At 57.0% G+C, this 20,923-nt stretch overlaps 1 protein-coding gene and 1 long non-coding RNA gene across 4 annotated transcripts; both read left to right on the forward strand.

Moving 5' to 3' along the window:
- The first annotated feature begins 237 nt into the window (after positions 1–237).
- Positions 238–2,793, forward strand: LOC138434267 (uncharacterized). Of its 2 annotated transcripts, none has more exons than XR_011254702.1 (3): positions 238–871; positions 947–1,103; positions 2,290–2,793. It is a non-coding gene; the product is annotated as an uncharacterized lncRNA (long non-coding RNA). The 2 variants fall into 2 exon arrangements; XR_011254703.1 differs by having other exon boundaries at positions 244–871; positions 947–1,076.
- A 10,885-nt stretch (positions 2,794–13,678) lies between these two features.
- Positions 13,679–20,754, forward strand: PTMA (prothymosin alpha). 2 transcript variants are annotated; one of them, XM_069578623.1, is made up of 5 exons: positions 13,679–15,895; positions 18,724–18,795; positions 19,067–19,160; positions 19,678–19,751; positions 19,998–20,754. In XM_069578623.1, exons 1-5 carry the CDS (start codon positions 15,851–15,853, stop codon positions 20,043–20,045), a joined length of 333 nt encoding a protein of 110 aa, XP_069434724.1. In that variant the 5' UTR covers positions 13,679–15,850; the 3' UTR covers positions 20,046–20,754. The 2 variants fall into 2 exon arrangements, with proteins under 2 accessions (XP_069434724.1, XP_069434723.1); XM_069578622.1 differs by having other exon boundaries at positions 15,370–15,895; positions 19,064–19,160.
- The last annotated feature ends 169 nt before the right edge of the window (positions 20,755–20,923 follow it).

Below are 20,923 nucleotides of genomic sequence, written 5' to 3' on the forward strand. Positions count from 1 at the left end.
CACACACAGACACACATGCACCCACAGACACATCTGCAGACACGTGCACCCAAGACCCACTCACATAAGGCACACCCTCACAGACACATAGGTACACTTGCACACACAGAACACACTTGCACACACAAGGACCCACCAGTGCACAACTCTGCCAGGCCTCAGCGCGGGAGGAGGGACTGCTAATCTAGGCTTCCCAGCTGCCACCACCGTCTTCCTCCCGGAGCCCCCAGGCCGGCAGGGGGCGCCCGAGGCCCCTTCCGTCCTGGCCCAGCGCTGGCGGGAGGGAGGGCGCGCGGGTGCCACCCACCCTTCGCCCTCTCAAGCTAGGTCCCCTTTGTTCCCCCACCCGGAAAGAGGCCGCCGCGCCAGGGAAGCACCCAGCCACAGAGTCCTCCAGGCGCCGATCCTGCGCTGTCGTTTTGGTCCCGGAGATGACCGAGTCCCGGCACACGGACCGCCACGACCACAGGGAGGGAGAGCCAGCTCATCATTGCCCACTGCCGGTCAGGCAGAACCATGCGGCCCCCAGGGCCCCCGCAAGCCCACTGCTTCACAGGCCTGCAGCCCTGCCCCCTACCCCCTTGTCTCCCTGAAAGTTTAAGTGTTCTCCCCTGGGAGAGGGCCACCCAGGAACATTGAAACAAGAGGAAGAATCCCAGAGGCAAGCCTTCCATCCTCCCCTTCTGCCAGTGTCCAGCTCTTCTGGCCCCAAGGAGCCTCCAGTGAGGACTTTGATTCCAAAAGAACAGAAGCCTGGGGGCCTCCGTCTCCTCTCACTCTGAAACCTGGAATTCTGGAGCTGTGCTAGGCAGAGATTATATACAACAGAGTCGTTTAAGACCTGCCTCTGCTGCTAAGTTCAGGGCCTTGGGTGAGTGTGTGACCCTTCTGAGCCTCAGTTTTCCCATCTGTAAAATGGGCTTCCCTGACACTCCCTACCTTGCAGGTGGATGTGAGGATACACAACTCAGTGGAGACCTGGTGTGGGGCCCGGCGCACAGTGAGTGGAAGCTGGCTCCTGTCCCTGTGGTGATTCCTGTGTGCTGACCCCTTTCCTGACTGAGCCCCTGGACAAGGTTCGGACCCCAGCAGAGAGCCCCGCAGTACGTGCTCACTAAACCCTGGGACCTGCCCAGGATGGGGCAGCCTGGGGACGCTGCACCTGTGCCATCAGCAAACTGCGTGTGTCAGGGAGAGCCTGGCAAGACGCCAGGCCATGTTTTTCAAGTGGTTGGTTTCTCTGGGATGCAGGGCTGGGCTCTCAACCCGGGTTCTTCCTCCTTGTTCAGAAGGGAGGGCTTGGCTGGCTCTCGCCATCTACTCCTCACCAGCCCCTTCCCAGTTGTCCACCATAATTAGGCTCTCTGTGGCTCGGGAGGGGGTATCTTCGCCTCCTCTCCACCCCCAGATTCAGGCTTGCCCAGGGAGAGGATCCACCCGCCCTCAGTGGCATTGCTGCCCTCGTGCAGGCAGGTGGGGAGCCCTGGCCAAGCCTGTGGCAGAGGAGGGCATTCTTGCCCTCGCCCTCGGCCTGGCCCCTTGCTCAGTGGTCAGCCGTGCGTGGGGCTCGGCAGGGCCCAGGAGGCTGCTCTCGTCATTAACGGCCGGCCTCACTCCAAGTGAATTAGCTGGTCCTCAGGGAGTGAGCGCTGAGGCCTGCAGGCTCCTGGCAGCGGCCAGCGATTCATTCAACACAACCTCACCCCTGCCAGAGGCCAGCAGCATCCCTGCCCCCAGCCCAGCAGCCTGACTGGGGGCCGGGAGCAGGGCTGGTACCCAGAGCAGCCCAGGCTGCCTGTCCATCTGCCCCTGTCATCCTATTCATCGGGCTGCTCCCCGCTGGCTCCATGGCGCTTGCCTCCATCCACCAGCCCCTCCCACACATAGGCCTGGTGGCCTTGGACCCGTGCCCAGCTTCACCAACCTGGCCTGCCCTGCCAGGCTCTGTCTCCTGCTCCCTTTGTCCCCTGGGTACCTTGAGTGACCAGAGGGAGGCCCCCTCATCCTTTTCCCTCCTCCCTCTGTGCCTTCCTGACCCCCCCTCAACCAAAGCCCTGGGATCCACTTAACTGGTCTTGATGAAAAACAGAAGCTCAGTCTATGCATAGGAGGCTCCTCATAGCTAGCTGCCTGGGGCCAGTTCCTGCCAGGGGCCCTCAGGCCAGGCCCGCCCCCCTTCTTAGAACTAAGGTGGGTGGAGAAGGCACAACCTCGGTCTCTGCCACAGAAGCCCTTAGGAGCCCACAGGCATCCCCTCGATGACCACCCTCCGCACTTTCATTTACTCAGTAGGAGCCAGGTGTTGAGAGGCCGGTGCTGCTGAATGAATGGGTGGATGCCCTCCCCACACAGAAGCGACTTCTCTTCATCAACACTTGTGACTCACATCTTGTCAAATCTCTCCAGCTTGAAAACCTTCCTCCTGCAGCTGCCGATTGGAGAGCATCCACATTTCATGGCTAGAGACCTGAATTCCAGGGCCAGCCGGTTGTCCACTAGCTGGATGATCACTCCTTTGAGCCAACCGTTCCCCGTGGTCGTGCGGGGCTTGTGGTCCCCCAGGCTGCCTCTGAGGATTAGACGCGTTTTATCTTGTGCAGGGAACACAGGGCATCGAGATACCACCCAAAGACAGCCACCATGGACTCACTCCAAGTGTTCTTCCTGGGGGGGCTCCCTAGCACATATGCGGGCAATTTCCCTTGTATTGTTCTATAATCCTTGATGGTTGCTCTATAATTGCTCTCAAATGGTTTAATCATAATAAATAGCATCTGCAGAGCAGTTTACAAACTGTAACTCTTCCCGCACCCCCCTCCCACCTTTACAGAAAGAAACTGATGCTCAGAGAAGTCAATGAACTTCTCTAAGACCACACAGTGAGCAAGGAGGCAGAGCTCACCCCTCCCCAGGCTGTGGGGTTGGCAGGTCCCCAGGCCAGTGTATCCCCAGCTCACTGTGTCCCCAGTTCTGTGCAGGGGCGGGAGGCACAGGGAGCCTGGCAGAAGGCATGGAGGCTGTCTGGGATCTGATGGCTGGTGGGGAGGGGGCATTTCACCAGGTGTGAGGGTGTCCAGGCAGGATTGTATGCTCGCCTGTGGGTGCAGGTAGGCATTCAGACTGAGACCAGGTGACTCCTAAAGGGGGCTTATTTAGGGGTCATACCTCCCAGGGTGAGATGTGGAACCAGCTTAGTGTCACAAACCCTTTTTGTTCTTAGGTTTAGGTGACTTAGAATCTTCTAGAAAAAAACTGGACCAGATGAAATGCTTCCATTGGAATGAGAAGCAATGCTTCCATTGCTTCCAGTCTCACCCAGATAAACTGTTTTATTAGCTGTTGTTTGATTTGCTTGTGTGCTGTTGTTTTGGTCAGAAAACAGGCCTGAGGGAGGTACGGGGACTGGGCCCAGGAGCACAGAGAGGTGAGAATGGGAGGTGGGCATGCGGCAGGGAGGAGCGATCAGCAGGGGAGACCCCCAATCCACCCAGAGCAGCCTCCTCGTCTTTGAGTCCAGTTAGGAAGATGCCTCCTCTGGGAAGCCCTCTCTGACTGCTCAACAGAACTTGTCTGCTCTCTCCCCGGGTTTCTCCCTGTTGTGGCCCTTGTTACACTCAGTGTATACTTTCCAGACTGTGCCTGTCTCCCTCAGTGGGTGGTGACCAGGGAGGGAGCCTGTGTGTGGATGCTAACATTTGGGAATGCTTAAAAATACAGAGAAATACAAAGGAAACTAAACCAAACACCTGTGTACCTGCAGAGAGCAGCTCTGTGCGCCAAACCCTAGATGGAAGGGGCACCAACATGACTGCAAACACGGCAAGCACGCGCTCATATTCACGCATGCGTGAACACACGTCTGGCTCACAGTAACGAAACCTGTCGCCAGACATGGCTGTGTGTTCACAGTTGCACTTCCAAGGCACGTGCACACCCATAATCAGGAGGTGGGAGAACTGGAATGGGGCCTGGTCCAGAGAAGGAAGTTGGGCCAAGGCCAGGGGTGTGGCTGCTGTGCGCCGGCCGTGTGCCTGTCTGCCAAGGGTGTCCAGGCCAGCACCAGGCCTGCCCCCAGCTGTCACTTTCACTGTGTGCTTCTGTCCTGATTGGCAAGGCCCCCCCATCAATGGAGAGCCCACAAGGAAGCCACCAGGGTTGGGGCTCCCTGACCCTATTTCTGGGGTTTCAGGCTGCAACACTTCCTGGCCTTTCCTGCCAGCCCCTGTGGCTCCTGGATGACGTACACACGGGCACAGCCACTGTGGACAGATAAGGACTGAGGTCTCCTGGGAGGTGGACCCATGGGCAGGGATCAGAGCCTTCAGGGTGGAGCTGGGTGACCTTGGGGCTAATACCACCAACCACACCATCCCAGTGCCTTGAAAGGCAACCATCGTGAGTTCTGTGTGCGGAGAAGAGAAATTACCACCAAGCAATAATAAAGGGGCTTCCCTGGTGGCTTGGCTGGGAAAGAATGCGCCTGCCAATGCAGGAGACTCCAGAGATGCGAGTCTCTTCCCTGGATCAGGAAGATCCCCTGGAGAAGAAAATGGCAACCCTGTTTAGGATTCTTGCCTGGAAAATTCCCGGCAAGGAATTTTGAGGAGAGGAGCCTGGTGGGCTACAGTCCACAGGGTCACAAAGCACTGGACATGACTGAGCACACACACAAGCTCTGAGTTGTGGGCTGCTTTCCTGTTCAGATGTGAACAAAATGACTGCTGCCCCGTGTCCTGCAAGAGCTCCAGTCTCCTGCCCCGTATTCCACAAGCGCTTCAGGTCTCTCCATCTGACCCCAGCTCAGCTCTAGGCCTGCATGGGCACATCTGGGGCTTCAAAACTCAGCTGGACTCAAAGGCTCTGAGCCTCAGACGGCGGCTTGGAATTTGAAGAGGGTCCCCTCCACATTGCACTGGGAACTTGTGAGTCTCTCGGGAGCCCGTGGCCTTCCCCAGGAAGCCAGTTCAGGGAATGAAGGGGCTCCAGGCTGGGTAGTGGCTCTTTCCAGTGTGCTGCGGGGTCTCCTGAGGGACCAGCCGGGGAAACACCCATGTTGACAGTCCCAAAAAAAGAGGTGGAGAGGCAGTCGGTGGCCCCCATGCTCTGCCCTCCTGGGGCTTGTTCCTGGGAGGGTTGGACCACACCTTCTTGTCCTGAGCAGTGTGCCAGGAATCGGGCCATCCCTTCCCTGTTGAGGAGGAGAGAGCCAAAGCTGAACCATCTGATGGAAGCACCATAGAGGGGGCCATAGAGAGCAGAGGCAGATTTTTCAATCATCCTTAAATAATGCAGTGGATTTTACCATTTCTTGGAAAGTCCCCCCAAAGTCAAGAGAATGATAACAGGGAAATGGAGTGGGATGGGAGGGAAGTGTGAGGGAGGGGCAGAATCACTCAGCTGCATGGAGGCAGGTGGGGGATTCTGGAAAGGGCTGGGAGAGTAGGGGCGGCCACTTACAGAGCCAGGGCAAGGGCCTGGGGAGACCGGCGGTGGACGGCTCAGGTGGAGTAGAATGACCGGTGTCCACCCTACCAGTTCCCTCTGGGGGCCTTCATTTCCTCTCCTGTAAAATGGGGCACCTACCTGGATTGGCATGAGGCTTAAACAGCATATAACCTGCAAGGAAGTGCTTTGGTACAAAGGGCAGCAGTCTTTTTATCACGATAATTAGGCCTCAGTTCTAAAGCAGTGGTCCCCAGTCTTGTTAGCACCAGGGACCAATTTTGTGGTCCTTCCCTGCTGGCTCAGCGGCAAAGAATCTGCCTGCCAGTGCAGGAGACTACCGGTTCGATCCCTGGTCTGGGAAGATCCTCTGGAGAAGGAAATGGCACCGGCTCCAGTATTCTTGCCTGGGAAATCCCATGGACAGAGGAGCCTGGCAGGATACAGACCATGGTGTTGCAAAAGAGCAACTGAACAACAACCGATTTCGTGGAAGACAATTTTTCTATGGACAGGGATGGTTTCAGGTGATTCCAGTGCATTACATTTATTGTGTACTTTTATTTCCAATCTAATGCCACTGCTGGTCTGACAGGAGGTAAACCAGTACAAGGCCCGGAGGCTGGGGACACGTGTTCTGAAGTTCATAGAAATACCAAAAGGCCAACAGGAAAAAAAGAATGACTGAAGAGGTTGGGTTAAGGGAAAACAAGATGACCTCAGCATGCTCTGGAACTGGGGAGTGCCCTCAAGGTGGGTGCTGGGCCTCTGGCAGCCCACACAGGAAGGAAAATGTGCTTAGTTACAAGACACAGAGGTTCTATAAAGAAAAACTAAAGCAAGTTATTTGGGAGAAGTCTTTTTTTTTCTGACCGCGCTATGTGGTAGGCAGTACCTCAGTTCCCTGACGAGGGATCGAACCTGGGCAATGAAAGTGCGGAGTCCTAACTACTGGACTACCAGGGAATTCCCCAGGAGATGTCGCAGGAGGGTGTTATTTATTCCCATTTTACAGTTGAGAAAACTGAAGCTTATGGAGGTTTCACCTTGCCCAAGGACTCACATGCTAAGCCACAGAGGCAGGCAAGGAACCCTGCTCTAAAGGGCTCCTGCCCCCACCCACCCCCAACAGGAGGACAGCAGGGGGACCTGGAGTTTGTGCTTCTAACCACCAGGCTACACTGCCCTGCTGGTGTGGGGGCCTGAAAGGAATTTGTCCTGTGGGTCACTATAAAGGAACATTGTGCAATGTTGGGCTTCCACAGCCCGCAGCAAGGCCATAGTCAATGGTAGCCTGGAAGGTGTTGTTGCCAACTGTCTACTGATGTCACGAAAAAGCTCAATGAAACAGCCCGGGAGTATTTAGTTTTCAGTAGGCTAACTTACTGGTGAGTCCTTGGCCACAAACAGTTGCAAAATGCCGTTCTCCCGGGTCATCATATCCTGCCAGAAGGAATCCTGCCTCGCAACCAGAAATCACTCATCTGGGGAGGATTCTCTGCTCCTTCTGCAACCTGAAAGGCATCTATCTACTGGAGGACAAGCCCCTCAGCTGGTGAAAATAAACTCCTTACCAATCGACAGAGGAAAGTCCAAGAGCCTGTCCGTGCCTTTGGAGGGGGCAGGGGTGGGCACAGGCTGGTGGGGGCAGGATTGCTTGTGACCAGCAGCTTTTCCCTTTGAAAGTAGGAGCTATACCTGGTTTTAAAACCCAGCTCTGCCAGGTACCCTGGGCAACATCCACCCACTCTGTGCCTCTGTTTCCTCTCTCGTATTGCTGTTCAGTCGCTCAGGTGTGTCCAACTCTTTGTAGCCCCATGGACTGCAGCACACCAGGCTTCCCTGTCCATCACGATCTCCCAGAGTCTGCTCAATCTCATGTCCATTGAGTCAGTGATACCATCCATCTCGTCCTCTGTTGTCCCCTTCTCCTTCCGCCTTCAGTCTTTCCCAGCATCAAGGTCTTTTCCAGTGAGTCAGCTCTTCGTATCAGGTGGCCAAAGTATTAGGGCTTCGGCTTCAGCATCAGTCCTTCCAGTGAATAACGCAGGGTTGACTCTCATGAGTGTGGGTAACACACCACCCAGGACTGAATGGGTTAATGTGGGTCTGGAGTCCAGAGTCATGTCTGACCCAGACTTTGTTCAGTAAACAGGAGCTGCCTGTCTCACCGCCCACTCTACTGCTTACACCTTGTAGCTCTGTCCCTTGCCGTGCCCCTGCTGGGCCGAGTCTTCAGGGTTCTAGCCTGGTAGCCAGGCCCCACTTGTGGAAGGGCACATTTGGAAGGTCTCTGCTTGTTTGGGGCAAGGCGGCTTTCAGAGGCGCCCTCTCCCCTCTGACCCTCCTGCCTCACCCTCGTGTTCATGCGCCTACCTGGCTGGTTTCCCTGTTGGAGCTGCCTAGGCCCCCTTGCCTGTACTCTCTACCTTACTTTTCCTGATCTTAGCCTCTTGCCAAGCCTGATTTGCTCCAGGAAGCACCTCTGCCCTGGGCCTTTGAGTTTTCAGAGCCAGCCTCTGCCAGGGCCCCCACTGCTCATTGAGAGGGAGGGTGGGTGGCATGGAGCCCTGGCAGCTGGGCCCAAGGGGCTCTCTTCCTGGCCAGGGGCTACTCTGCTGGCAAATCAGGCTGCTGTTCTGGATCTCAGCCCCACCTGTAAAAGGAGGCTCTTTCCCATTCTCTCCATCTGCAGAGGTGCTGCCGTAACTGTCGGGAGCACGTTCAGATTTTCTCTTCTCCTCTGGCACGGAGTTGGTGTTCACACCAGAGATCAGGGCTGGCTCCGTGGAACGTCGGGCCCAATCACACTTGATTCAGAGAAATAGAATGGTCACTTCTTGATGAAGTATAGCCAGATGTGCAGAACATAGGACCACGCCGAATGAGGGGATACAACCAGACCTGCCCCTGCCAGCCCCAGCCTGCACGTATGCCTAGAGATCCCCTCTCATTTCAGCCCAGGTGATGGGAACCAGGTGGGGAGGATAAAGAAATTTGCTTAGAACCAGCGTCACTCAAGCCTAGGCACTCCTCGTCCTAGGCATCCTCCAGTCCCTGGCATGTCCCAACTCCTACTGGTGGCTCTGTGAGGAAGAGAGGTGGGACTGAAGCGAGACCTCATGGAGGACCCCAACCACTGCCAGGTGCTAGGCTTGAATGAAGCTGAAAGCTTCCAGTAACCAGGAGCTGGGGTTCTCAGCTATGAAACATCCATAACTTAACGCTGGTCCTTGCCTGCTTTGAGAGCCATTTCAATTCAAGTGGGGCTTCCCAGGTGGCGCTAGTGGTAAAGAACCTACCTGCCAACGCAAGAGACGTGGATTCAACCCCTGGCTCAGGAAGATCCCCTGAGGAAGGCATGGCAACCCACTCCAGTGTTCTCGCCTGGAGAATCCCATGGACAGAGGAGCCTGGCGGGCTACAGTTCATAGGGTCACAAAGAGTCAGACACGACTGAGCAACTAACCCTAGACACTCATTTCATGCAGGCTCACTTATTAACATTAATCATTAATTTCTGATTTCCCTTTTATCTGTTTCTACAGGTATTCAGAACACATTTTACTTCCATCATGGCTGCCTCTTGTTTAATTATAGTGGTGACTTTGAAGAACATTCTGGAATACATTTTACCATCCTCAAAGTCTTCATTGAGGAAACCTCCAACTTATAACATATGGCCCAAGAGGAGACTGGTTACTCCCTCGGTGATAGGTACTTTGCAGGGGGCGGTGGGGGGCGGTTCTCAACACTGTGTCTTGCCCAGGGACTTTGATGTGGCCCCGTGAATGACTCAGGATGGGGGGGGGGTACCGACAGACGTGCTGTTCCCTCCCTGGAACCTGGGCTATATTCTTCCCTCCACTTAGCGATTGGGAAAACCGAGGCCTTGCCAGCAACCAGGTGGATGCGGAGGTGTCTAGCCCATGCTTTCAAAGTAACACTCTTGAAGCACCTAAGTGGCAAGAGAGAGTGGCCTGTCCTGGAGAAAGCTGCCGAGAGCCAGTACATAGTCACAATTCTAGGCTTGGCCACAGCACTGTAAGTTAAGAACGCGCTGCAGCTGAGGAGGCCTGGGGCTCTTGGTTCAGGTGTGTGAGCTCTGACTTTCCTCTCAGGCTCTAAATGCCCATGGAGCTTGCACTTCCTTAGAAGGTGCTCCTCTTTTCCTTCCCTGGGGAGGTTTGTCCTCTGGAGTAACCTTTCATCCTGTTTTGAGACTTTCCTATAGAATTGTCTGAGCCTCACTTTTTTTCCCCTGTGAAATCCTCAGAAAACCTCTTGGAGGAGAGAACATTGCTTTAAAGGAGGCTGAAATCTCCTCCCCTCACTCCCACCTGGATCTGGAAACCAACAGATTCCTATGCACTGCACGGCGCAGCTGCAAGCCCTCCCAGGAGGGTGCGGGAGGCCCGATCCCGGTGTCACCCGCTTGCTCTGTGATCTCTGCTAAGCTTCTCCATCCTTCTGCTCTGTCATGTGCAAACCAAATGCTCCTGGAGCCACCCTGGCTTCTCCACCGCAGAGAGGCAGCATCAGAGCTGGAAGCTGTTCTCGGACTGAGCGCTGCAGGTCCCTTTTTCCTGACAGTGTATCTCAGATTTCTTCAGGAATGCCATAGTTACCAGCACATGAGTAAGGACCAGACCAGGGTAACCAGCCATCCGGTGTGTTTAGGCGTTTCCTGGTTGGACCACTGAGTGTTCGGAGCCCCAGAACCATCCAATCGATCGCCTTGCCTGCACTCCCCTTGGCTGTGAGAGGGGGAGCTGGTGGTGTGTCCTCCATCCCTCATATCTTCTCCCCTATAATCGAGACTGGGGGTGGCTCCTCTGCCAGGGGTGACAGAAAGGTAGAAAGGTAGAAAAGACCCATTTAACAGAGAAGAGGGAAGAGGAACCTTCAAGATGTCAAAGAGCCAGGCTCTCCTAGCTTCAAGTTTAACCAGGTTGGGATTTCTGGCCTGGTCCAGACCACCGAGGTCCTCAGCTGGGGTCCGCTTTTGGTTCCTGCCTTGTTGGGTTTCCACGTGGGGCCAGGTGTGGAGATGCCCCCTAAATGCCTCCTCGCGGTCACAGACCTGATTAACCTTTCTCCAGAGGCCCTGCTTTCGCGGCCAGGGCAACTGGGTGTGTGCCCACACATATTCTCCCCCAGCCAGCACCTTCACCTGCCACCGGGATGCTAGGCCCACGCACTCACAAGCAGTACCCAGAGCTTAAGCAAAACACCCACTTGGGCTATGCAGGGAGGGGCGCTCACACAGACACACACACAGACACAAGGATGCAGGGAAGAAGGCTTGGGAAATGGTACAGCCCGGCAGAAGATCCCTGGAGACACCAGGGCATGTGTGCTCAGGGGGTGGCCAGGGTGTTGTACACAGCACACACCTCTCACCCCAAGCGTCCCCAGAATTCCAGTTTGGCATCAGTTTGGGAGCAGGCCTTGAACTTCAAGAGATGTCACCCTCCCTCTCCCAACCAGGCAGGAGCCTTTAGTTGGCCAGACCTGTGTGGGTACCAGGGCCTTCTGGCCCGGCTCCCCAGGAAGACAGGCAGGCCCAGGCGTGCTGCACGAGAGAGCAGGCGTGTGGAGGGCGGCTCTTACACAATCCCATCCGGGCTCGGCAGGGCGGGAGAGTTGAAAGGGCCCTGGCAGCTCCCCAGGTCCTGATGCCTGGGCAAGGAAACCACAGCCTGAAACTCCTGGGTTTCTAAAGGCGGGTCTTTTGGAGGCTTGTTCCTCTCAGACTCTGTCTTTCCTCTGAGGCCAGAGGGGCTGCCGAGGATGTCAGGCACCGAGTCACAGGCTTCCAGAAACTCAACTCGGCTGGTTCCCTCCCTTCCCACCGAGTACAGGAAGAATTTGCTGAAGACATTGTTCCTTTGTCCAGAGTCCTGCGAAAACTGTGACGCCAACCCACTTAGGTACAGATGGCAGCTGTAAAGTGGAATCCTGAGAACCCGGACAGCTTTCCTGGTTGTGCCAGACCCTATTTTTAAGCACTTTCTGCATATGAACTCGTTCAGTTCCCACCAGAACCCGTGGAAGGTAGATACTATTCTTGTCATCTCCATTTTTCAAAGGTGGGAAGATAACTCTCCCAAATTCACACAGAGAGCATATGGCAGAGCTGGGATTTGAACCTAGGCAGCTTTACTAGCATTTATATTCTTTTTGGTCTCTTGGGTACCGAAATTGTGAGATGACCAATTATGTTGGAAATGGCTTTGGAGCAAGAATTATAAACTTAAGTGCCTACAGGGTGAGGCAACTGAAAAAAATGTGTGCCCCAGGCCAGCAGAGAAAGGCCTGTTGTGCAGCTGAGAGTGTGCAGGCCATACAGAGGTGTCCCTCATGCAGATTCCCTAAAACCAAAACTCGCCTGGAGGCCAATTGGGTCCCCTGGCTTAAAGCAGCTCTAACCTAAGCCAGTGCGCCTCAGGCTGTAAATGACCAGGGACAGGACATGTGGGCTCCCAAGGCATTACCAGTTTGTCCTGGGGTGGGGGGTGGGGTGTTGAAAGGTCACAGAAGCAGCAAAGGGCAGAGAGGCACCAGTGAGTCAAAGTGACAGGGGAAGCGGAGAACAACCTATTCAGAAAGAGCGAAGGAGGCCAGGGGTTGCCTGTCACTGGACATATGGGACTTTTTCCTTTTTTGGCTGTGCTGAGTCTTCACTGCTGTGCTCAGGCTTTCTCTAGCTGCAGCAAGTGGGGGCTCCACAGCATGGGTGCTAGGCACATGCGCTTCAGTTGTTGTGGCTGGTGGGCTCCAGAGCACTGGCTCAGTAGTTGTGGCACCTGGGCTTAGTTGCTCTACATGAGAGCTTCCCAGATCAGGGATTGAACCCATGGCAGGAGGATTCCTAACCACTGGACCATCAGGGAAGTCCTAGAATGAGGCTCTCCATTAGCCTAAATAACACCTTCAGTTCAGTTCAGTTCAGTTCAGCTGCTCAGTCGTGTCCGACTCTTTGCGACCCCATGAATCGCAGCACGCCAGGCCTCCCTGTCCATCACCAACTCCCAGAATTCACTCAGACTCACCTCCATCGAGTCAGTGATGCCATCCAGCCATCTCATCCTTTGTCGTCCCCTTCTCCTGCCCCCAATCCCTCCTAGCATCAGAGTCTTACGAGGTGTCAAATACCACATGCCTATGGCAAGATGGAGGTTCAAGACCATAGTTGATTCAGGGCTCATTTAACAACAAAGATTTCCCCACTCTAAGGTTTTAGCCTCAACTTGGTCACTGATTCACTTGGTTACCGTAAGTTCCTTGTTATAATCCCTTGGTCCACTTTCCTGACCTGTTAAAAAAGGAGAGTGATAGCGTATTAGAGGTTGAACCTATAAATCTGCCGATTTTCAGTTGGTTTTGACATTCAAAAAAACATCAGTTTCATAAAATCCAACCCTATAATTGTCCTACCTACTTTGGAAAGTGTGGAGAATACCTAAAAATGCTTGAAGCATGAGCCAGAGGCTCACTGCCACCTACACAGCAAGCACCCAGTGTGTGCTCAGTGAAAGGAACGCTGGTTCCATAATCAGGTGGGCATGATCCTTACTTACCCACCTAGCCAAGCCAGCTGCACAGGGACAGCATCAGGCAAAGCAGTTCTTCGAGGGAAATTCACATTCACCCAGTTCCTCCCAAGATCTGCCCCTTCCCCTCGCCTCCCCTCCCCCGTTCACTAAGGTCAGAATCCAGAACAATCGTGACCGGTTTTCAGCCGTGGACACAAGAGACGACTGCCCAAGGCCACTATCCATTTAGGGAAGAAGACTCAGTCGCTCAAATGCGGCACAGAACAAACTCTCAATGCATCCGCGTTTCATGGTCTAAACAATCCCTTCCAGGGTAACGAGAGTTTAAGGGTCACGCCGCAGGAGGCGCTCTTGTACCCCATGTAGGAACCGCACAATCCCTCCACCTCTTGGGATAACGTGATACAAAGGAAGGGTCGCAGCCGCAGCGGCCAAGGAGACCCTTCCTACTCTGGGGCGAAGAGCGGCCCCGGTCTCCGTCTCAGCAAAAGCAACTGACGGCAGGCGGGAGCGGAGTGAATAAAAAGGTTGGGACGCGTGGCCCCGGGGGACACCACTTGCCAGTCTTTTGGTTTGGCAGGCGCCCGCCCTGGGGGAGAATCGCACCTCCAGCCATCGGGGCGCCCTGGGGCAGGGCGGGGACCCGGCGGGCGCCCCACCTCCGCGGTTGCGTACCCAGGACAGGATGGCGACCGCCAGGCAGCGGGAGGTGGCGCGGTGCTCTGTCCTGTCCAGCACCTGCCCCACGTTCCCTTCTGCCAGAGGACAGGGAGTCCGGGCTTCTCTTTTCCCCAAAGGACAAACTCGCTCGGGAAAGCCCCCACAGGCCAGCGGCCAGAAAGGCAGATGTAAACGGGGATGCGAGCCTGAGAAGCGAGCGACAGGGGGACCCCGACCCGAGTGGCGCCCCGGCACTGCGCGCCTGCTCCCGGCTGGGCAGCGGAGTCCGTGGCCCGAGGGGGGTGCAGCCAGGCGAGTGCGCGCTGAGCTTAGTTAAGGTGTGTGGGGGGGTGTCTCGCGGTGGGAACAGGGCCACGGGTCCTTGACTTAAATAAAAAAGAAGGGCGACCCAGTCTCTTCTCGACCCCCGACTTCAAGCACTGCTGGACTTGGCAATCTTCCCTCCTCCGCGATCCCAGACTCCGGGTTTTCTCCATTCCCAAATTGGCGGCCCCCAAGAGACAGACAGAGGAACCTGCCAATGGCAGGACGCAAAGCGTCAACTTTGTGTTCGCCCGCCACTCTCAGCCAGTGTGCGATCGCTTCTCGCGAGTCCCGCCTTCCGTGTCGGGCGCCCCCTTCTGGCAACACGAGGATGAACACTATCTGTCGCCATCTTGTGTGTGGCACAGGTATTTTTCTCTCGAACGTCTTTGCACTCACTTCGATCTTTCCTGCCACGAAGCCGGTGTCTCAGCTCGACAGTCAAGTGCGATGGCAATAAGAAGAGGGTCGCCTATGGTTTTTGGATCGTCCGAGTGGGTTGGGTCGCCACGTCAAGACACGCTCGCCGAGCCCAGCGCCATCTTGAGTGTGGCGTCCAGATGGTTCCCTTCGGGCTCCGCGTGTTCTCTAAATGGCGCCCAAAACTTCAAGGAGCCCCCAAGGACTAGCCCACCCGGTCTGAGGGACGATTACTTCCCCTCGAATAACCTAGCAAGGAGATGTTCAAGTGCCCGTCACAGAGCTTTAAGTGGGGCGGGAGAGCGACACTCGAAGGCCGGGTTCTAGAAGCATCCCAGTAGTTGTCGCGACGGCAGTGACCGCTCGGGGCAGGCGCAAACCAGAACCCTGAAGTGCGGGCACCCGCTGTGTGTTGCGACGCCCGTGGGCTGTTCAGCTCGACGACAGAGCCCATACCGGCCCTCAAGTCCCCTCTGTGCACGAATATCCCCAGTGTGAATGCTTGGCACGAAGCCCACTCGTCGGCTGGCTTTGGCGGCGGGCGCCTAGGCTGGGTAGTGGGCGAAGGGGTCACCTCCCCAAAGACTCGGGGCACCCTGAACTAGACGCGGATAGAGGACGTAGGGGGTGGCCCAGGTACACGGGTCTCGGCCTCACGCCCTCATCGCTCGTCGTGGGGCTTTCCACCGACTTGCGCTGGGAAAATTCGTGGTGGAACGTGCCAAGCCGCGGGGGTGGAGGGGTGAGCATCCCCGGGCACTACACAGGGCACCGCCCGGGGCGAGCACAGCCCAGCACCCGGCCTGCCCCTCCCCCTCGCTGGCAGCCGTCGTATGGGCCAGCCTCCTCCTCCTCCTCTTCCCTACCCCCCTCCTTCCGAGCATCCGCGGGGAGGGGTGAGGACGGAGTAGGGGGAAGGTGGGGGCTGGGCGGGCAGCTTTGCCGCGCTTTGGCTTTCTGCGTCAGCAGCACCGAGGAAAACAGCGGCGGGAGCGCGCGCCCTGAAAGCGAGCGCGCGCCCCTCCCCCCGCGGCGTCGGGTAGCCGACACCCGGCAAACTCAGACCCCGAATGACAGGGCGGCCGGCGACTGCGCAGCACGGACGCACCAAGGCACTGCCGCTTTAAGCATGCTTGCCCATTGTTCGGAATCGAGCCAATGAGCGAGCGCCCGCTCCCTGCCCGCAGCCAATGGCGTTCGGGCAAAGGAGGCCGAGCGCCGCCCACTAATCTATATTAAAGGTTCTGGCGCCGCGTGAGTTCCCCACTGGCTGCTCTGAAAAGCCATCTTTGCATTGTTCCTGTCTCCGGCTTCCCCGATCGCCGCAGCCACCTCCGCCGCGCGCCATCTCCGCCGCCGCGGACTCCGGCAGCTTTACCGCCAGAGTCCTCGAACTCCCGCTTTTCTTCTCAGTCCGTTGCATCGGATCACCGGAGTGCCCCATCATGTCAGACGCGGCCGTGGACACCAGCTCCGAGATCACCACCAAGGTGAGGTTAGACGCCGCCCGCCCGCCCTTTTGGGGTCCGCGCGCCGCTACTGCCGGAGCGGTGTTTAGCGCGCCGCACCCGGTTCTGCCCCGAGCCCGCTGTTACTCCCATTCGCTGCGGAGCCCGCCCGCTCCCGGCCTAGGCTACTAGGTAGCCCACTCTTTGTGCGCGTGCGGGGGAGGGGGCGGGAAGCGCCGTGGGCAAACGTGATGGCCATCCGGGAGTGACCTGAGGGCCCTCAGGGACCCGGAGATGTGAGTGCGGAGGCCAGCAGGCTCGAGGGGAGGCTGCTGCACGGGCTCCCGAAACTTGTTTGTGACTCTCAGGAGTGGCGGCCGGAGGATAGGGGCCAGGCTAGGGGGTCGTCGGCCCACGGGGCGCGCTGAGATAACTTTGAAACTGGAGCGCTTTTGGAATCGGAACTGCCGGCTTTGGGGGGGCCCGCGTGTGCGGGCGCGGACCGGCTGTGGGAAGTGGCGGCTCCGTGGCGAGCGCCCGTCCGCGGCGCTGCTCTTTGTTAGGCGCCGGGCGGCCGAGTTTTGGCGCCTTGTAGTGGATCCGAAGAGGTTTATCTGGACTAGGCTCCGATAAGGCGGAGTGGGGCGGCGGGGCCGCGGTGTAGGTTGTCTTCCTGCGGAGGTGTGAAGGTCTCCTCAGCTCTGGCTGCCCTCGGGGAGGGGAGGTGGGTTTCCCGGGGTGTGGAGGAGTGTGCCAGGAGCAGCCGCCCGGCCTCAGTAATTCACCAGCGGTACCAGGCATCGCTGAGGAGGCGGCGAGCCCACGCGCCTGAGGGGAGGAAACGGAAAGTGAAGGATCGGCGCGCCGGGGCGACGATGGGCGCCCCTCGCGGCTGCCTGGGGGCACCGAGTGTGCGGCTGCTTCGGGGACTACGCGGGCGAACAAAAGCTGCGGCCACGACTACCTTCTTGCGGGCCGAGCCGCGCGCCGGGGGCTGTTGAGGCCCGGTGATGCGGATTCACTGCCCTCGGTTTTGAGATCCTGCGCGTTTGGCGCAGCTCCGCTCCTGCGCGCCGCGTCGGTCTCGCTCCTTGCCCTGGGGAGTGTCTCCGCCCTTGGCGGGAGCACGGCACTTAGAGGAGGAACCGCTTTTTTTTAATCCTTTGGTCCTTATTCGTGCCCCTGCGGAGACAGGCGCGAGTCACCTTGGCGTCTCCTTAACCCCTGTGCCCCTGGAGTCACCCCTGTTTCTTTCCCAGGGGCGACTCCCCGAGAGGAGCGGGGCTTGGGACACGGATCTCCCCCGGGGCTCCCTCCGGTCCTCCCTCCGGTCCTCTCTGGGTCCAGCCAGGGAACTAGTTTGAAGGAGAGGGTCAGCCCTTCCCAGCGCGGGGGTTCGCTTTTCCCCCAAGGTGATTTCCCGCTAGGAGCCCTAAATGCCCCTGTGGAATGCGTCTCCGAAGGCCTCGGGCTACGGGACTGCTAAAGCCCCGCGGACTTCGTGGCGGCCTCCCGCGGGACTTTGCCCGCCAAATACAGAGACGTAGGCCCGCGCATCTAGGCCTGCGAGGGGAGGCGGCGGGGGCGCCCAGAGGCCCAGAAAGACTGGAGACCAACTGGCGCGCGCCCGGCGGTGCCAGTGCAGCCAGCGGGCGCCAGGTTTCCAGGGTCAGGGGCGCACTCGGAGGCCCCGGGGCCACGTGCTCCGCGCGCGCGGTGCGTGCAGAGGCCCGCGCGCAAAGCCCGCCGGGCGGGGGTGCGCGCCTGCGCGCCACGACCTCCCCGCCCCCACAACTCCCCGGGGCTCGGCCGCCAGGGGGCGGGAGCGGGCGGTGCCGGGTCCGCGCTGTGTTGGACAGGGAGCACCAGGAGGATGCGGCCGGCAGGTGCCCCGGGGCCCTTCACCGGAGGGCGTCCGAGCGGCCTCCAGTTCCCGGGCTGCTCTAGCCTGTTTGTGTTGGCGGCAGTGTGCTGCACTGGATGGGAAAAATTACGGGGCAGCGGGGTGCCCGCGGCGGCGCTGCCCCTTGGGGCTCGTGGGAGGCGCGGCCTGACGGACACCGAGCTGGCCCTCGGACGGGCGAGAGAGCCACGGAGGGACATTTTGGCGCTCCCAACTGCCAAATTTCAGGGACTGCGCGCCTGAGTGCAGCAAGGCCTCACTCGGGCCCAGGAGTGAGTCGCCTGAGCCGGTGCCCAAGTCCAGGGCTGTGGTCTGCCTCCTCCTGGGATGGCTGTGGCTTACGGAGGGATCGGTGGGATTCTGGTGCCTTCAAAGAAAGCCCTGCGCTTGCCAGATCGTGGGCTCCGAGCTCAAGCTCGGCTGCGGGGCCTCTGGCTGGAGAAGCGGCTTCCCCAGTTTTGCCAGTTCCCTCCCATTCCCTTCCCAGGCTAGTCCACCCACGGGAATCCTCCCGCAGTGTCAGGGCCCTCCCCCATTGCCTTATTTATTTATGGCACATACCTGCTGTCTTCCAAGAAGGATTTGTGAGAGGCGGAGCTCTCTAGTTGGAAACAACTCTGTGATGAGAGAGTGTGAGTGAAGTGTTCCCGGGCTCGTCTGCCCGGCCAGACAGGTTTCGGTCTGTGGTGCCACATGGCTTGTTTCCTAAGAAGCATGAGTAAAGGTGCGGTGGGAACCGCTGTCCTGGATCCGTTTTTAAAAATGTGTGTGTTTTTAAGAGTAGAGAAGTAGGATGAGATCCCGGCCACAGACACTCAGTATTCTTTGCTCTCTCCCACCTGCAACTTCGAGCTTGTTACTTGGGACATCAGGATTGTCACTGAATCCCTCCTACCTGTAGGTTCGGGCCCCTTTGCCAGCCCTAGGCTACTCAGAAGACTTACTGGTTCCCTTTTCCTTTTTGAAGGACTTAAAGGAGAAGAAGGAAGTTGTGGAGGAGGCGGAGAATGGGAGAGAGGCACCTGCCAATGGGAATGCTGTGAGTGTCTGTTGTGGTCATGACCCACCCCCCCACTCCCGGCAGCTCCTGGCCTGGAGTTCTTACTTAAGACTTTGGGCTTAATCAAGGGTCGGGCGGGGGGCTGAGGCCTTAGCCAGTTCTGTATTGGGATCTCTGGCTGGAACTTCAGGGGGCATCTCTCCGGGGGTCTGGTCTGTAGAAGCCCAGGGTAGGGTCTGGAAGAAGTGATGTTGGGGGCAGAGTGATGTTCTGTCCTCATCAACAAGCTGCTCTGCTTTCTGTCGAGGAGAATGAGGAAAATGGGGAGCAGGAGGCTGACAACGAGGTAGACGAAGAAGAGGAGGAAGGTGGGGAGGAAGAGGAGGAGGAGGAGGAAGGTGATGGTGAGTAGCTTTGTTCCTCTAGTACCTTCTGGTCTTCCTAGCAGATGGGGAGGGACTGGGGTCTTCCTGGGGGGTGGCAGGTCCAAGGCACCACCTCCAACTGGGCTTATAGCCACAAAGCCAGCATCTTTCTCACTTTAGGCTAGTGACTGTGGGGCTGTGCCCCTAGCACCACACTCAACGCCCACTGGAGAGTGCCCTCCATGCCCTGATCAGTTGGTTGGTGGGGCTTCTCTGGTTTCGCTTGGGTCTTACCTCTGATGATAAGCTGCCCGTGATGGGCAGTGTGGGTGCAGTGACTGCCCAGCTTGTCAGGCAGCAGAGATGGCTCAGCGGCACTCAACCCTGGTTACTCTGTTGCTGGAGATTGCCCAAGGAGCTGCAGTTTTCCTGTCATCGTGTCCACCCCCCCACCCTACCTGTTGCTGCCTGCCACTGAGTGGGAGAGTCCCAGGACCCACTGTGCCCGGTTAGTTGAGGAAGGCAGAGTGGTTTACTTGGGCTTTGTTCTCACCAGGTGAGGAAGAGGACGGAGATGAAGATGAGGAGGCTGAGGCAGCTACGGGCAAACGGGCAGCTGAAGATGACGAGGTGGGTCTGGTCTGGCTTGAGTTGGGCCAGAGGGCTGGGATCTGAGGCACTAACACTGGAGGGCTTGATGGGACTTAAAAGTGGTCATAAGATGCGGGGTGTGGTCCTCCTCCTCTTGAGCTGGAGTGGGAACAGGGGCCTATGGGACCGCGCATGCCTGGTTTTAGTTTGGCCCTTAGGAGCTCAGCCAGTGGGTGGGTGGGCCCAGGGGATTGGAAGAGACCTTGACAATCCTTCCCTTCCCAGGATGACGATGTGGATACCAAGAAGCAGAAGACTGATGAGGATGACTAGACAGCAAAAAAGGAAAAGTTAAACTTAAAAAAAAAAAAAAAAAGGCCGCCGTGACCTATTCACCCTCCACTTCCCGTCTCAGAATCTAAACGTGGTCACCTTCGAGTAGAGAGTGCCGCCCGCCCGCCCCTGGCGGGCAGCGCCACCCACAGACGACAGCGCTCTCCACCACCCAACCAAAACCACAACGTGAATTTGCAACAGGGGAGGAAAAAAGAAAGAACCAAAACTTCCAAGGCCCTGCTTTTTTTCTTAAAGTACTTTAAAAAGGAAAATTTGTTTGTATTTTTTATTTACATTTTATATTTTTGTACATATTGTTAGGGGTCAGCCATTTTTAATGATCTCGGATGACCAAACCAGCCTTTGGAGCGTTCTCTGTCCTACTCTGACTTTACTTGTGGTGTGACCATGTTCATTATAATCTCAAAGGAGAAAAAAAACCTTGTAAAAAAAGCAAAAACAACAACAAAAAAAAACAATCTTATTCCGAGCATTCCAGTAACTTTTTTTGTGTATGTACTTAGCTGTACTATAAGTAGTTGGTTTGTATGAGATGGTTAAAAAGGCCAAAGATAAAAGGTTTCTTTTTTTTCCTTTTTTTGTCTATGAAGTTGCTGTTTATTTTTTTGGCCTGTTTGATGTATGTGTGAAACAATGTTGTCCAACAATAAACCGGAATTTTATTTTGCTGAGTTGTTCTAACAAAGCTGTCTCAGGCCTGGTTTTTCTGTATTGGTTTCTTTAGGCTTTCTCCAGAGGGGCAGGGGCAAGAAGAGGGGAGGATCTTGAACCTGCTGTCCTTCCTGGGGACAGTGGGTTGGAGACCTCAGTTGGGAGAGGTGTGCCCCTTGGCACCAGGGTCTGGTGGGTGGCCA

The sequence above is a fragment of the Ovis canadensis genome, chromosome 2 (assembly GCF_042477335.2).
Source record: "Ovis canadensis isolate MfBH-ARS-UI-01 breed Bighorn chromosome 2, ARS-UI_OviCan_v2, whole genome shotgun sequence".
NCBI lineage: Eukaryota > Metazoa > Chordata > Mammalia > Artiodactyla > Bovidae > Ovis > Ovis canadensis.

Bases quoted from the DNA above. Each gene is read 5' to 3' on its own strand.
- PTMA (XM_069578622.1), top strand. From the start codon at position 15,851: ATGTCAGACGCGGCCGTGGACACCAGCTCCGAGATCACCACCAAG. The intron at 18,796-19,063 runs GTGAGTGTCTGT...CTTTCTGTCGAG, and splicing joins CACCTGCCAATGGGAATGCT to GAGAATGAGGAAAATGGGGA. The intron at 19,752-19,997 runs GTGGGTCTGGTC...TTCCCTTCCCAG, and splicing joins GGGCAGCTGAAGATGACGAG to GATGACGATGTGGATACCAA.